The 17,536-nt window shown below is 40.5% G+C and overlaps 1 protein-coding gene across 4 annotated transcripts in view; it reads left to right on the top strand.

Annotated features, from left to right (window-relative positions):
- NGF (nerve growth factor) overlaps positions 1-17,183 on the top strand; it is a 34,431-nt gene extending 17,248 nt beyond the window's left edge. For 2 of the 4 annotated variants that reach the window (XM_056361372.1, XM_056361371.1), the window contains 2 exons: positions 12,891-13,031; positions 16,304-17,183. In XM_056361372.1, the coding sequence (XP_056217347.1) occupies positions 16,316-17,035 (720 nt within the window). In that variant the 5' untranslated portion in view covers positions 12,891-13,031; positions 16,304-16,315 and the 3' untranslated portion in view covers positions 17,036-17,183. Of the gene's footprint in view, positions 1-12,638; positions 13,032-16,303 lie in introns of those variants that run through there. The other 2 variants (XM_056361373.1, XM_056361374.1) reach the window with 2 other exon arrangements.
- The last annotated feature ends 353 nt before the right edge of the window (positions 17,184-17,536 follow it).

Below are 17,536 nucleotides of genomic sequence, written 5' to 3'. Positions count from 1 at the left end.
GTACGTTGTTGCTAATGTACAGAATCCACCATGGTTTGTTACTACCTCTCTTTACAGTTGCCAGTGGCTGTCTGGCACTGCAACTGTGTGAGCCACTGTGCAATGCGTCAATGCAGTAATGGGTAAGTACCTTCCACAGACAATGAAAGTCAAGATGCTTAGGACAAGAAGAGGTCTAATGTGCACTGCAATGAAGACTGGGTAGGGCAGCAACTCCAAGGCAGCTGGTCTCAATGTGTGAAAGCAGAAGGCAAGGAGAATCACAAATAAAGGAGAGGACACAGGCAGAAAGCATGTGGAGCAGACAGCACTGGGAACTGGAGAGAAAACAAAAGGGAGTAGTCAAGACATAGGCCTGACCAGGGGCAGGACTGAGTTCCAGAGAATACAAGACTTTACCAGCAGGAACATATTGCTTGGTCCTTGAGCGTGCTGGCAGCAAATCATCATCAGATTAGCACAACTGTCACACAGAACAGCTGCTCTGTTTAGCCAGGGAATGCACAGGTCTGTCAGGCCCTGATGGAACGGTTTAGTGCAAGTGCCTGTCACGTGTGTGTGCTGCTGTACCACTTAATCTTGGTAGCAGTCACAGGCTGGACTTGATATTGGTAAACCCATTCTCCTATTGCTTTTTAATCCATTCATTCCATAAAGAAAAGTGCAAAAAAGGATTATGGTAAAGAGAGAATGTATGGAGTACAAACACTGGCAAAACCACACCTGTGTTTCTACCACTTGAGGCTCACATGCACACACAAAAATACAATGAACAAAGAAGGACAAAGAAGTGCAAAGAAATAGGATCTGTTTCCCAAACTTACTGAACACTTCTGCAGATCAACTTTGCAATGGGTTACTCTGCTGTCAATTAATCAAGACAATATCCTAGGCTGAACACAGCTCAGAACAGAAAAAAAAACAGATACAGGGAAAAACATGTAGGTATGGAGCATTTTGCATAATGTCAATGCATTTACACAGAAACCTTAAGTAGTTTCTGAGTACAAACATAGAAAGTATGAGAGCATACAGGTACCGCAGTTCACAAAACAGCTCTGTTTCTTCATGGAAAATGATGTAGCATCATTGCTTCTGAAGTGCTAGAACTCAAAGATGAAATCCTATTTGCTTGTTTCCCTTTTCTCATCATGTCCAGATCAGCCAAAAAATTAGAACAAACGGCTTAAAGGTCTAAGCAATAGCAAGAACCTTGTGTTTTTCTTGGTAAACCACCCTAGATGTCAGGAGACTCACTTCTGTAAGAACTACTTGTGCTTCCAGAGAACATTACACCAGTTACACAGATGATACTGCAATCTGATAAGTCCTTCAGCATTTCTGTGTTTTACTTTATTTGGCAGCGTTTCCAGATATTTTTGTGGACAGCTCTGCTACAGACCCTGTTCTTAGGAGATTTTACCCGCTCATTTCAACATTGCACCAGATTTAAAAGGGTCTTGCTGTGCAGAGAAATAAAACTGTTTTTTCCACACTGTTAGTAACTTCCAGGTTTTAAGTCACCAGAAACTACTAAAAAGCTTTCAAAGTCAAAAGGTTTTCTTGCACCCAGCTAAACTATTTCCTTAGTTTAGATAGCAAAAAGCACAATTATTTCACACTTCTGTACTGGACTACTTAGGAGTTCTAGGGAAATTGTTTTGAATGCAAATTAAATAGAAAAGGCAGGTGGAGTACAAGAATTTGAGCATCACTGCATTTTACAATCTTCAGAACAAGGTCAGGCTTTGCAATGAGAAGATATACAAATATCTTCAAAACCTTTGCACGTCACCTTGTGTGTAGAAGGACACAAGTCACTGCTCTCCAGTGCCTATGTCCAGTAGTCATCCAGAAATTATGTACTTCTCAAATTTACAGGATACAACAAAGAATACATAGTCAAACTGCCAATGAACAACAGCCCAATTACTTAGGCTTTTATACATTCAATTCAACTTGGGGCGTGTTAATTTAAAGAAAAATATTACCATTTTGATTCAATCAGAAGTATTATTCCCATACCTCATGTGGACTTTTAACAAGGTGGGTTAAATGCAGTTAGAATAAGGTGGGCCCAGAATGAACGTGACTGCTGTGGGGTCAATACACATTTTCAGCTGCAATGAAATTAAGGAAGTCAATTTCTAAAGCTCTTGTCTGAGTTTTCTTGTCACAATTTCCATGTTGCCGTGTAAAGTAAATAATTAGAAAGTGAATTCAATCACTAGTAAGGTAATCGAATTCTGTAGGTCTCACAAAGGTAAAATAGATTTAAAAATAGGAAAGAATATCCTAGAACTGCAAAAGGAAAAAAAAAAAGGGGGGGGTCAGGGGGAGCAAGTGGGAAAAGGAGCATAGCATAGCTACTGCTTGGCAAGAATCCTGTGTTATTCTTCAGGTTCTTCACTTGCTACAGGAATAACTTCTACTGATGGATTTGATAAGCTGGTGGTGAGGCCCATTTGATTCAGTGCTTGTAAAATGATTTGACATTGTTGGATGGAAGATCCTATATATGCAATGTAATATCCTGTTTCAATATTGACTATTTCTCCACTAATCTCAGCAATCTCTGAATGAACACAAGAGCATTTCCATTTTGTAAGGTGGAAGTTTTATTTTGCAACCCTTTGTCTATATCCTTAAGGGCTTTTTACAGAAAAAAATCCAGCACATCATTTTGAACTGCTCTGGCTACAAGACTTTTTATCAAGTGGAGCCAGATCCTCAGCTTCAGCAGAACATACATTTTAAAGTTCTCTCAACCCTAGCCTTCACTGCTGCATCCTTCCTGTATTTGACATACAAGTACAGACAGACTTAACTTCCCTTTTGTATTTTCAGAATTCCTGCCCCATTAAAATATCATTGAGGCTTTTAAAATAATTATAAAAGCACTGGAAGATTTGTAGAAGACAAAAGTCCTTTTTAATGTAAAGACTGAATAGAACAAGAAAGCCTGAAGCGCTTTCAGGCATCAAGTATTAAAAGTCAGGAGGATCTTGGCCATAACTTCTGGATGCTCTATGTACTTACATAATGTTCTTTTCCAAATTCAGAATCTAGAGAAACATTACAGATTATGGAATCTACCTTTGGGAATCTGATCATGACATACCACCTCATTTTTATTTTCTACCTCATTTTTGGAGTCACCACATTTTATGCATTACACTAGAATGCATGTTCAGTCGCTAAAAATCTCACTTGTTTGAACTTTTTTTGTACAGTGGTAGAAAAGTGAAAAATTATTTTTAAAGTGAGAATTATTAGTTTGAATAAGAACTAAAGCTAGCATTGCTATTAGGATTCAGCTGGTTCTTATTAATCAGGGTTTGGACAAGAATCAGGATTTATATTCCCTTTTGAATAACTGGAATAAGATCACTAGTTGGAAAAGTTTACTGGCCCTTAAATATATTGTATGTTTCTGCTTAACTACTTATGGATGTAAGATGGGATAGTAACATTGCAGTCTGATAACCCTCATACTTTCTTTTCCCAGATGAATTCCAGTTTGATTTTGGTAGTTTCATAGTTTGAAATTCCAGCTCTTTCACTTCTGGTCATTTTGTATTGGAAACCTCAGGACCAAATATAGCAAGCTAGACACTTCACAGAACCAGCTGAAGATCCATTTGGGAAAGGTGGGGGGAGAGAGAGGACAGGCCGTGCACCCACCCTCATGCGGCTCTTTGGACTCGCTGTTTTAAGCAGCAGCTGGGGAATGACTCCTCTTCTTGTGTTTGGCAGGACCTTCAGGTGAGCAGCAATCTTTCATGCTGGCTGGCAGCTGGGTAGGATGAAGGCATCTGTTTCCATAGACGTCAAAGGCATCCAACTTTATACGGGTGGGATGATTTATCCCATTTATGCTGCAGTAGTTTTCCTGTCAGTTAGTGCCTGAGATCTTTAGTCATTCCTTTGTGCCAATGAATTAGGATTTATGTAACCCTGGAGTCCTATAAAATATATATACAGTTTGAAGTCTGTATTCAAAGTTCCAAAGTTATCATCACATGTCAATCATTAATTTCAGGATTTGCTTTATAGATTATAATATAGGGATGATATACAACTGTAGTATGCTCAGATAACTTCTAGCCAGCATTTTTATTTCTAGCTCACCTAATTTTACCAGCTTTATCCCATTGAGGCCACCAACTTCAGAAGAATCAGATCCACATGCTCCTTTCAAAGGCTGTTTTCTGGCATTTATTTTCAGAAAAACTTTTCACTAGTTTTGGTAAGTGACAATTCATTTTTCCTACACTGTATTTAAGGAGATTTTTATCCTGACAGAGATAACTTCTGTACCTTTTATTTAATGACTGTCAGTCTGTCTTTGTTATCTTAAACAGGATAAAATTTTCTCTCCTGTCAGGGTGGCTCTGTGCATGTCTCACACTCTACTAAAAGCCAGTCTGTCACAAGAAGAGCTGCATCCCTTCGCAAGGTTTCACTGGTATGGCCACCATGACCTGAAGATCATGTATTGTTTTCCAAGAGAAGCCACATTTTAGATGACTGTTGGTGACTCTAAATTCCCATGAGCATATTCTACAAGTCAGAGTATCATGATGCCAAACAGTACATTCTTAGAAACACAAGTCTTATGTTTGACAACTCAGCAGTTACAAAGTGAGCCTTTTAAAGTTGAGCTCTGTCTGTCCCATGTCGCAAGTCTCTCCACTGCTGCAAGAAAGCACTGCCTGTGGCTGGAGGCTGGATGTCTCCCATCAGGTAGCTTCACTCAGCACCCTGTGCTCTGACGGAATGGAGTGTCAATGAAGGTGATGGGCAATAGATTTTTTTTTTTCCTCTTTTTGGGCTTCTCTACAGAGGCACTAGCAATTTAAATATTTATGTACTGGTTCAGGAGGATAAAAGTGATAAAACTAGTCTCCTGCAAATCAGCCATTCCCATTGCTTATGCCCCAATAAGCATAAAATAAAACCTAAGAAGAAGTGTTTTCCACAGCCTTACTGGTTTGATTTGGTGAATCTCCACTGTGCAGGTCAAGACTCATAGTGCTGTTTCCCCTTAAGTACCCAAAAGGGACAGACACATCATGGGCTGTCAAGCATTCTTGTTATTACTCTTGCCTAGACTAAACCTGAGTCAGAAACCTAGAGGTAGATGTTTATTGCTCATCCTGTGATGACGATGATCATGGTGACATGATGCATGCTCACTGCTGCGGGGCAGCATTTTTCTCAGTCTATTGCTCTCCCTAGAAATACTCAAAGGAACGTTTCAGTACTGGAGGCATTTGGAACAAAAGGAAGTGTATGAGACACAGGTAGCTTCCAACTGGCTCTTTAGTGTACATAAAGCTCTTATTTACAGGATGAGTAACTGTAGATATAATACAGGAGTGAAATCTCAAGTCCATTAGAAATTCCCATTTTCTTGCTCATCAGCCAAGATCAAGGGAAAGATGAAATGCAGTGCTTCTGACATGGCTCTTAGTCATAATGGAATTTGAAGGATTCCCTTCAAAGCTTCTCAGGTCTCAGAAACTTCTTCCCTGAATCGCTACTGCCGTATTTTAATTTATATACCTGTTCAAATGTTTCAGTGAGGAAGATGTGCCAATAGACACTTTCTCTTTAACAGCAACTGCTTCCCTCATTTCTCTCTTACTACCAGAAGCAGCAAGATAAAACACACACACTACCTGTTGCTTATTTTGGTGACCCTCATGATCCCATTTGCTGCGTAGACAGTTAAGCATACCATCCATCATTGCAAATAATACCAGAAAACAAGTGACAGTGACTCGCTGCAAACCATCTACTATCAGTAGCCCTAGCACAGCACACATGCTCCATGTTGTATCATTGGGAATAATTGCACAAATTTCACTGCTGGGTCAAACCCTATATAGTATGAACTACTTCTTTTGTCATTATTTAATAAAGTAATCATTTCTCATCTCTGAAATGGAGAAGTCTCATCAAATACTTTTGGGGGCTCTATTGGCTCATTCAATACTCTGAAAACTATCATTTCCTGTTCTTACAATGCTGGTTTTCTTCTATTTCCTGTAATCTGAATTAGAAAATTGGTAAATCAGATGTGTGTTCTCACAAGCCTAATCCCTTGTTCTTCCACTCCTTCTGCATGAACTGCATGAGAATACAGAGTAACTAGGTTATCTGCACTAGGGAGCTCACTTCTGAAGCATGCGTCATTTCATTAAATTGAGATGTATCAGGGTTTCTGTAATCACAAAGTCAGAAAGATTTAAATATCCTTTTTGTGTATTTTTCGCACGTCCCTAAGTAGGCCAACAACTCCAAGAATGACAGAAAGCAACATTCCAAATTCTATCATGCTTTAGATTACAACATTCTATGCCAATGTTTATTTTCATTTAGAAAATAATTTACTTGCTGTATTTGACTGAACCAAACTGAGCATTAATTTATCTTTCCTCTCACTAGCGTAGAAGCTACTTCAATGGAATCTGGTGAATGTGAAATCAGAAGGCTGTACTGTCTTCTCTATTAAAATTAGACACTAAAAATATTCTGTATTACAGACAAACATACCTCGTTTTTACTGACATTAATAGCAGTAATACCACATTGGCAGCCCAATTCAATTCTAGTGCTTCACTTTACCTAGTCAGGTATCACTGGAATCAGCAGGATACCCAACAACCTCAAGGCCTACAAGACAGACAGGTTCTTAAATATTATCATTGGTTTCTGTGTTCTAACAGCCTAATCAGTACTCTGTGTGCAGCAAACAGAAAGTATCTAGGATAAAAACTGAGACAAAATTAAAGCCTTACTGGTGCATTATGAACAACAAGCAACAAAAAGGCTGGTCAAAGCGTTTTGGAAAATTTTGTTCCTTCAATTCAAGCCACAGCACACTTCATGCAAGCTGAGGATGCTCCCACCTGTTTAATACTATGACAGTAGATACATGAAGCATCACAGGTGTCCTGGTATAAAATCAAGGCTTGGTCTTAAGTTTCCACTTCATGCTGGTAGAACTGCAACACAGCTTTAATTACTGATTGCTCCAGCAGGTTTTTATTTGTTTTCCTGGTCTTTCAAGCCTTACATCATGAGATTTCACAAAGCAATACAATCAGCATATTTACAGGCTAGTATAATGCTAAGATAAAAACCTAAAAGGAAAAAAAATATGGCATTCTTCAAGGAAAGCAAGAATACATTCCAACCAGACATGATGGAATTGCACACTTTTTAATAGAGTGTATATTAATCTCCACCAAACTAATAATGAGGAACTTTTTCCTGCTCACCCCATCTCCACTCAAATTTAGGAAAAGCACATGGCAATAAACACTCAGATCACACTGTCAGCAAAAGCTAATTGGAAAATTAATTGGGCTGAAAAATGAAAAGTTTTCAGTGCTGAATGCACATCCTCAGCCCTTACAGCTCACTATAGAAAACTATTCTGTGTTTCTGAATGGAAAGTCAGTCATTATTTTGCAAAAAATCACATTTTTTTAAACCTATAAAGTTTGGTGGCTGGAGCTAAATCATGTGCAATTTAAAAATAAATGTAAATGTTTTACCTGTTTAAGTGAAGTAATCGCTTAATCAAAAATGATCACTCTCATTTGTCTCAAAAGAACGAGTATCAAATTCAGCAGTAGTGCAGCCTGACTATTAATGACTGAATCCTGTTTTCTAACTTACAGCATTTGGGGGACTCAGCCAATATAGAAACATTAGGAATCATCTTTGTAGAGCTGTATGAGACACTGTAAGGCAGGGATTTGCCCCAGAGGAGATGGCTGTGATTTGATAGTCGGAGCCTTCATTGTACTAGTGCTGTGTTTGTAAACTAAACCTTAGAGGTTCTCACTATAGCAGCACTGGCTGGCTGTCAGCTGGCCTAGCAGGGAAGCTTTGTATACACTTGTGGCTAAAACTTCTATTGTTCTTGGTCATGACAAAACACATTTTGCTTCACCTCACAATGATTGTTCTAGAAGTATCACGCTCATTTTAAAAAGCTGCGTTATTGTTGATCCTGAAAAAAAAACCTGGATGACCGGTCTCTGAGTGCTGGTTCTAATTGATACAAGGCAGTACAGCGAGACCACAGTATGTGCTGGAAACTGAATTACCAGAATTCATGTTCCTTTAAGACTTAAATGTATCTTAACTGTATTACATTGGCAGCAAAGAAGAATGCAGGTGTTTCTCTTCATTCTACAGTATGAAAAAAAGAAAATTGTTCCTAATCTCAAGGATGATTCTCAGTGATCTGAATGCCCTGGGACTGATGGGTACTGGGAAGTTCTTAAAAGCCCCAGTGCAGACTTCCCCACTGGAAAGCTATCCATTGTTCATGATATCATGGTCAAACATAACCAGAAATAAGAAACATCAGAAGACCACAAACTTTCTGAAATGTAACTGTATGTTTTTCAAGTGAATTTCAAGTAGCAGCCTTTCATCTGACTCCCCCAGCCTTTCCTGCTGAGTCAATGAAAGAGCAAAATCAATCCACTTTGCACACAAATGTAAAAATACCCCTGAAACGTAGTAAAACATGGTGTTGATGTTCTGACAGTTACCATCAAGTATATATGATGTTATTCTGTCTAAACAGCTGATTTTGGAAGAACACATAACTGGAAGGAACCCTCCTGGTTTGGTTAAGTCCAGTCACTTCTGCTTAAAATATAGCCCCCAGAAAAGCTATTCAAAACATTAGGATTGTGACAAATGTGCAAAAGAAGTATTTCTGATTTGTTCTGACAGAGCTGAATACCTGGGGGAGGACTTTATGTGGGTTAAACATCACCACTGCTAGTCTGCTGGAGTTGTGTTAAATCAAGCTTCCATTTTCCCCTCCTTCAGAAAGCTTAAAATAAAACATTAACATTCTTGAAGTGAGAAGTGGCATTGTTCAGTGTCCCGGGGAAGAAGAGTGGGTGATGTCCTGGAGTCCAGTCTTGCACGCTAGATTTCCAGTGGTATATACATATACAAGTGGTAGTCATGAAATGGAACTACTTCAACACAGTACACTAGTTTTTCTCCCCACTGTAATGATATTTTATCAATGCTTCCAGGTTTGAAAGAGCTAGATAGAATTCTGTATTCCAGCAAAAATAGAGCTGCCAAAATTCAGCAGCAGTTTTCACAGAGAAGTGTCAAATCTATAAACTGCTCTTGGAATTCCAAAACTCTCACATGTATCTTTACATGCTTTATATCCCAGTTGCTAAGTGTTGAAGTACTGCAATCTGAATTGCAATTGATCTGGAATCAAGAGCCACAGGTGAGGGGTTTTACATGGAACAGAGATCTATACAGAGATCTGGCAACACTTTCAAGCACTGACATTCCTATTGGAAGCAATTAATTTAGTACATTCACTAAATTTTCAGTCTAAATATGTTTCCAGGCAACACACACTTTTCCTCCATTCTTCCTCAGATTCTGTGGGATAACTGTTTAAAAAACTAGGAATTCCCTACATATACTTGTCTTGTTTGGCACTTGTCTCACTTACAGGTGTGTGCAAGCAAAGAGTTTTTGAAGACACAGAACCACTTGGTTTTTTTATGTGATCCATTTCTCCACTCTTACATTAAGCCCCTCGTAACATTGCTTTTAGATTGTTCAGCTTTTACTAATGGCATCTTCATTGCATGATTGCCAAATAAGCAGATAAATAGGGAGACTGTTCATCTATATTTCATTTTTATTACCTTTTTCAGACAGCCCTTAGATCAGTTGGTAAATATTGTATTTGTTCTACTGTAAACCCCCATGAAGCACTCATGTGCAAATAGCATTTTACATATTTAGAATGCGCCAGAACTCCTACTATATGTGCTGAGACTAAGAGATTAAAATGAAGTGGGGTTTATTACCCCCCAGGTCTGCAATCCTGAATGCATGTAAATGCTGAAGAAATACTTCAGTAGGGTATCTCTAGGAACGGTAGGTAGAGAGGAATAGTATATAGATGCTGTCTTCAGCACCATTTCAATAACACTGCATCATTTACTGGATTCTGCCACAAGCGGGAATCCGGGAATAAGACAGTAAAAGAACTTTAAAAAAAAAAACCAGCTGAAAATAAACTCTTGTGGTTATAAAACCAGCCAGTTGGAAGTGAAACACTGTTTTCTTAGGGTGGCAGAACAGTTGGAAAAGTTGTTGGATTACTTTTGGCAGTGGCCGGCACATTATAGCTCTATCATTACTGTTACTAAACTGTCAAAAGTCCACTGAAAGGGTTATTACTTTACTAGTGCATTCTTGCAAAAATATAGGATACTCAATCTGCTAGCATGAAGCTTTGGATTTTAGAACTTTGTTTGACCTTTCTGACACAGTCATACCACTGTAACTAGCTTAACTCCTAAATACTTTAACACAGGTACAGTAGAACATAAGCTATGATCTACAGACAGAGTAGATCCAAGGAGTGGCCAAATCATTGCAGAAGTGTTGCAAAATGTGATACAACAGGCACAAAAATGATTGACTTGGAAGATTTCAGTTAGATTTTTAAAAAGTAAGTAGCTTGTATTTGGATCTTGGTAAGAGCCAAACCCAATGGCTACAGTTACTGGCAGCCAGCTCTCCCATGGACAGAAATTGTGCAGGTGTAAAACGAATCCAGTTCATGCTTTTGTGTTAGCAGCATGTTCTCCTTAACAAATGCACCTGAATCTCCACACTGAATCCAGCAGGATCTTCTGCAGTACAGGACTACTTTATACTACTCTTAGTTACCTTATTACATGGAACAGATAAGCTATCCAAATATTTAAGATTAATGAAACACCATTCCTATCACTTTCAATGGCAGTCATGAAATTAGTCAGAAATGTACTCTGCTGAGCAGATGTCAGCATGCTGGATTTAAGTGGTGAAGACAATGATTTTGCTTTGATTTGGGGTCTATATGACTATTCACAGTGTAGTAAGATGAGTTATTTCTGCCTTTACAGTAACAAAAGGACAAGCATTTAATATGTGCTTTCATGCGTCTGCAAGCTTTGTATTTTCAGTAATTCTCAAGTATCAGCCACAAACAGATAATTCTCTGCCAACAAATGGCAATCTCTTACTCTCCTGATTATCTACTGAACTGATCAAGAGATTTCCCTGCTGTTGTAGTTGTTGCTTTCAGCCCATTGCTTTCCTCTTCTTCCCAAGACTTCAGCAGCTACCCTTATCTTCTGGCCAATTCCTCCTAAGTCCAGGAGCAGGTCCACAGTTTATGTTGCCTCAATGAAAAGAGTATCCCAGCCAAATACCTCATTTGGACCCACTCTGAATCACACACCAAGTTTAAGGCCTTTGTCCTGTGAAAGGTCTTCAGATTCTCTCCCAAGCCACGAAGATTTGAGTATGTCTCTGGCCCTCACCTGATTCCTGCCTGAATACTAGTGAAAAAAGGAAGCCTGCCTAGAAGAGAAAGAGGGTGACTCATTGTCTTTTCACCTCACCAGTGCTAGTTTGCCAAAGGTCTCGATTAAGAGATTCCATCAGATAAGGACACACTTGGTTCACCACCTAAAATGTCATCCCAAGCTTGTCTCCAAGTTTCATTTCGTACAGCATACTGATTTTCCGGTGTTTACCTAAAACTGCAGACATCCAGCACTGAGGCTGACCAGTTTGCTGGCTTTTAGCACCAGTGTCTTTTTGCCCTGGCAGTATAAGACCCTTATAACTTTTTTTTTTTTCTTCTTTTTCCATGTGTGAATGAAAGATCTCAGTTATCATCTCTTCACTGAAACAGACCCTCAAGCTGCCTCTTTTGAAATTGCCCAAGTGGAACTTGCATTCCAAACAGTCAGCAGACTACTGTCACTGGACAACATATGAGATGTTGTCACTCCAGTCTAATGAGCTGTATGATTTATTTTTTTTCTCCACTCACCTCCACTGAATGTGACACTACTACAAAAGAGTCTAGCCAACTTTGCAACTGCATTTCTTCACACTTAGCTTAGACAATGATGGGGAGGCTAGAACTATCCTGTGGGCAGCTGGTATTTCATGTGGAATATTATCATCACTGCCAATATTACTGTATGCATTGATGAAAACTCAAAGGAGAAACTAAAGCTACTTTCCACTAGCTATTCATAATGTAGGGCAGTATGCACATCTGCAACCCCTTTCAGGGACTTCCAGCATTTGGGCATCATGAGAAGACAACGCGCAGGGCACGAGCCATGTAACTAAGGTGTGTGCATAGCAGGTTTGTGGAGAGGGAATAGACAGGTTCATGTCTTGTAGGTACTATAAATGCCTCTGGTTTTGTGTGCTTGAGTATTGACAACAGGAGTGCACCAATTTCAAGTACTGTAACAGAAAAAGGACACAGAAAAAGCTGGTGAAACTGCTGTTTAGACCAATCTGGACAACCACAAAGAGTAGCTGCCGAGTTATACCTTAGCTGCATTTGATGGCACACAGCTAGTGGTACCTTTTGTGTAACCAGATTTTCTTCCCAGACAAAGATGATGGGGGTGTGGGTATGTCTTGGTCCTCATTTATCTGTTGCTACTGTGCAAACTCAGTGTGTGACATCGGCAGGTATTGCTTCACTATGGCTGCATCACTCCTGGTTTTGGTGAGCCTGGAAGATGCCTGAAAGGGATCAGGAGCAGCGGACTGTTAACCAGAGTCTCGTAAAGGTGCCTAATAAAGGTAGCTCTGTCTTAGAAATGCACTGCTCTTGAAAGTCGTGAACTGCACTTTAGACAACCTCTACACTGTAACAGTGAATGGGCACGCTTCAGAGAGCCAAGCAAGTAGATTTGTCCCTGCACTCCTACTGCCAAGCGGGGAATGGAACTGAAAACACTTATTTGTTGGCTATTTATTAAAACAAATACTTCTACTTCTAGTGGAACGCAGAATAAGCAACTCCCAGACTCAGCTACGCAGTCGAACTGGCCCGATGGCATGCTGCAGCCAACCCCAGCTCAGCGTCTGGATGAAATAAAGACCTTGCTGGGGGAGCAATTTTTTGTGCAGTACACTCAGAGGTAAGCACAACACACACACACTCTATTCTCAGAGCAGACTGAACTCATCTATTGCCAGTATCACACAATAGCCTTAATAGCCATACCAGAAGCGTTTAAATGACACTTGACCAACATACAAGCGGGGAAGAGAGCTGTTATCGTGAACTTAAACAATCATTGGTCTGTCTATCAAAGAATGAAGTTGAAGACAGTTTGCATTTAATACTCTTCGTTTTGGAAAAGCTTAGTTCTTTGACTTATTAAACAAGCTGTTTCACTGATACCCGCTAGCAAGCTATTGTCTGGCTAAAATGGGAGTTTCCACTTACTTTGTCTTTTTTTGTTCTGTCTCCAGATGTTGTGGGTAATGTTTACTTATAATGAGAGATGGTTCGCTTAGAAGTCACAGTTCTCATTAAACATCCTCTGTTTTAGTGAAGTTTTTGTATTTTTGGCATTGAAATGCCTGCAACAACCTTTGTGGCCAATGTTACAGATAGCCACGTGCTACCAGCACTAGAATTGGCAGCTGTGCATCTCCCTGGAAGTTCAGGCGGCTCCACTTGGCATGCACTGTGAACACATCTAGAAAGCACCATGAAAGGGTGTAGTAACTGATTATGTGACAAAGTTTAGAAATAACCCCCTCAAAATAGCCTGTAAAATAGCTGCACGTCAGCAAAAAAGTCTGCAATCCTCACTGACAAAGGCATACCTATTCTTTAAATGTTAACTTTGTTTGCTTGTGTTGTCATCAAGTCTAGTCCACTTTTTTAATCTGTCAGTTTCTATTCTCCACTAATTTAATAATTCATTGAAAGATTAAATTTTGAACCTTCAGGAAGACTACCAGGTGTCTCAAATACATTTTGTCTGTCTTTGGGCCACACTGCCCACAGAATGCTTTGACACAAAGAAAGGAAATACAAGACACGTTAAAAAAAAAAAAAGGCGAGCAGGTGAGATCTTTCTGATTTTGTGTTAATGGCCTTAAAGCAGTAATCTTTGCATAGGCAACATAAGAAACTCAGAGAGGGGAGATAAATGTAGCTGCATTTTAGAGCAGTGAATCTTGTATAGCACAAAACCAGAAACAGCTCTTTGCTGACATTGCAACGTCTCTTTCCTATAGAAGGAAATAATAAAAAAAGGGGTTATGTATAAACACAATAGGTTGAGGCTGCTATTGGCATGTCTAAATTGTGCCTGGATTTTGTTCTGCAAACCTTTTCCATTAACATTTCTGTTGGGAAAGCTAACTCTTTAGAGATGTAATAAGCCATCTGATTTTAATTTGGTTGTAGAATAAGGGGTTACTCTGAATTGTGCATAGCCGAGCTATTGAGCTACGCCCAGCTCTGTTTCCTTATACAGATGATGATGACTGTTCAAGCACAAGCAGCATGTGGGAAAGCAGCAACCCTCAGCCTTGTTTTAAGCAAATTAAAGTAGCTTTGGAACAGTAAGGATTTTCTGTGAGATTTTACTTTCCTCATCATCATTTTATCCCCAACAATTCCAGCCCAACTGTTGTACAGACAACTGTTAATGTGGCTTTTGGCCTTTCTCTTCTTTTCTCCCCTTGATGCCGGGACTGTAGCACCTTCACCCCCTTCAGTCACTACCTTCACTTGGCTCCTTCTACTGATTTCTTAAATGCTTGCCTAGCCCTGCACAAACACCGCTGTTTATTTCATTTCAGTTCTTGTCCAAGATAAGGCTATCCACACAAGATCCTGTGGGACATCTTCAGGTTCTGCATTTTCTACAAGACTGTGCTCCAGCAAAGCTAAAGCCCTGGCTGAGTGCTTTAGGGCTGCTTGGGATTCTAGTCTGAGAAAGCCGAGCAGAATGAGAGGGGGAACTTCAACAGTAATTGACCCACACCCAGAAAAAACATAAAGACATGCTGGGAAATCACAGCGGAACTGCAGAGCCTGATTCCCCTTTTACAAAACCCTGTTTGTCCAGTCTCTGTGCGGCTGCCTGCCTGCTGGCCGGACACAGTGTGATTCGGGGCCAGCTGAGGCATGTCAGGCAAAACAAGGCAAAGAGACAGGGGAGGAGCCTCACTCAGTAGTTTGCTGTTTATACCTATTAAGTCTTCACAGAGGAAGTAAGTCTGCTCTTCAGTGCAATTTCAGATAATTTTTTAATCTCTTATTCCCAGGATGCCTACTGCTAATTTGTTAACCTAACGTGGCTGAATTAGTGAATACGTGATAGTTACCTAAAAAACTATTACTGCCGCTGGTCTTCTAGCATAATGATGTTCTTAGTGAAGTTTTAGGCATTTGTCTTAACGCTTTTCCACACCCAAACAGATACGCACGTTCTCCAGATGGAAGGAAGGCTAGCACTGGATCTGCTATGCCGTGGCATTCATGGAGCTCCCTGCTCATGGCATTCTGAAAAAAGGAAGATGCTTCCCTGTACATAATTCCCAGTACTATGTCCGCAGCTGGGTTTTACCTATGCTATACCCAAGATGCCAGTCCAGAAATAGCCTGTCACCACGGTGCTCCTATGTAATACCCATATTTGCCCTAATAGGCAGCTTGAACATGGAGAAATCCCATCTGCCTTTGTGACATGTGATGCCTGAGCTCTTCTGGAAAGGAGCCTGGGCTTTATCTGCCCCAAATCAGCAATGTGGTGCATCCTGAAAGGGCAGATAGGATAGATGGAGGCTGCTGGAGGCTGCTGAGCCAGCTAGAGTGGTGGGGCCTGTCCCCATGGCAGGTAAGCGTGGCTGTTGAGTGTGTGATAATGGCACAATTCCCTGGGGCTCCCTGCCCCTCCACAAGTATCGGCTTGGTAGTCCCCACCCTAGCCCCAAGGACACCTCTGCAGACAAATTAAATGAATGGACAGCTATTTTAGCCAAGGGACTGCTTCTGCTCTCACTCTGCCGGGTATTTGCAGCCAAGAGACCAGCCCTGGCCAAAAAGGTTGCTGCAAAAATCACTAGAGATTTCACTCCTGGGAACATGCTGTCGCCATATGGCCTCCACATTAACAACACCAAACAAGCGCTTCATAAACAGCGTTCTAATAACAAATACCAGAGGAATTAATAATAATCTAGCTATTATTTTCTAATGTTCTTGCTTTATTAAGAACGTTTATGCTGTCTGAATGAGCTCTTCCGGAAGAACAACATCTGGCACCCACATGAATACCTGATGAAATCCACACGATCCTGAATATCTTACAAATTTATTGTCAGCAACAGCATCTGTTTGTGCCAGCATGGCTTACAGTAACGTTACATTTTTCTTTTGTTCTAGGTGCATAGCGTAATGTCCATGCTGTACTACACTCTGATTATAGCTTTTTTGATCGGCACACAGGCAGCTCCAAAGACAGAGGGCAATGCTCCACTGGAGTATCCTGCAGAACACTCCCTGCTCAATACCCACCGGAGTAACAGACATCACATTCCCCAGGCAGCTCCACAGACGTCCCACAGCCACTCCACTTGGACGATAGGTAGAAAAGAAGCTATAAATATCACCATGGACCCAAAACTTTTTAAGAAGAGGCGGTTCCACTCTCCTCGGGTGCTGTTCAGCACACAGCGCCCCCCAGTATCAGGGCAAGGCCAGAATCTGGGATTTCTCAGCAGCGCAGGTTCTCTCAACAGGACTGCCAGGACCAAGAGGACCACACATCCCGTATTACACCGGGGAGAGTTCTCTGTGTGTGACAGTGTCAGCATGTGGGTTGGGGACAAAACCACAGCCACTGACATTAAAGGCAAAGAGGTGACAGTGTTGGGAGAGGTCAACATTAACAACAACGTTTTTAAGCAGTACTTTTTTGAGACCAAGTGCAGGGACCCTAAGCCAGTCTCCAGTGGGTGCCGAGGGATTGATGCAAAACACTGGAACTCTTACTGCACCACAACACACACCTTTGTCAAAGCGCTGACAATGGAGGGCAAGCAAGCAGCCTGGCGATTTATCCGAATCGACACAGCTTGTGTATGTGTGCTCAGCAGGAAGTCAGGGAGACCCTGAGCTGGATCTAAGCCCCATGACAGCATCCTCCTACCCCCCTACCTCACACTGTAAATTATTTTAAGTTATAAAGGACTGCATGGTATATTTATAGTTTATACAGTACAGAAACAACCTCATTATTTATTAAACTCTTTTGGAAACCTTTTGTGGTTTGCAATTTATTTACTGGCAAAACCCTTCAGAAGATGTTCACCTTAGTCCCATTCAGCCCTAGGACTCAGAAACGTTCACAGGGCTGCTGAACAATCTTTGCTCGCCATTCTACAAAAAGAACACATTTTGCACACCGTTTTCACACATAATTCCTCTCTTCCACAACAAAAGAATTTTCCTCACAAAACCCGCCAGTTTACTGTGAAAATCTTGTAGGTTTATTTTATATCAAGAATTTTTTTCCAGCTACCAAGAGACCGTGAAAGACTTTTCAAGACTTGCTTCCAGTTTTAGTAATTATCCATAAAATTATTAATCTTTTTCCGTCAATCATCTTAGTGAACT

The sequence above is a fragment of the Falco biarmicus genome, chromosome 16, assembly GCF_023638135.1.
Source record: "Falco biarmicus isolate bFalBia1 chromosome 16, bFalBia1.pri, whole genome shotgun sequence".
Classification (NCBI taxonomy): domain Eukaryota; kingdom Metazoa; phylum Chordata; class Aves; order Falconiformes; family Falconidae; genus Falco; species Falco biarmicus.
Note: the sequence above shows the minus strand (reverse complement) of the source record. Positions and strands in the feature narration are given on the sequence as shown.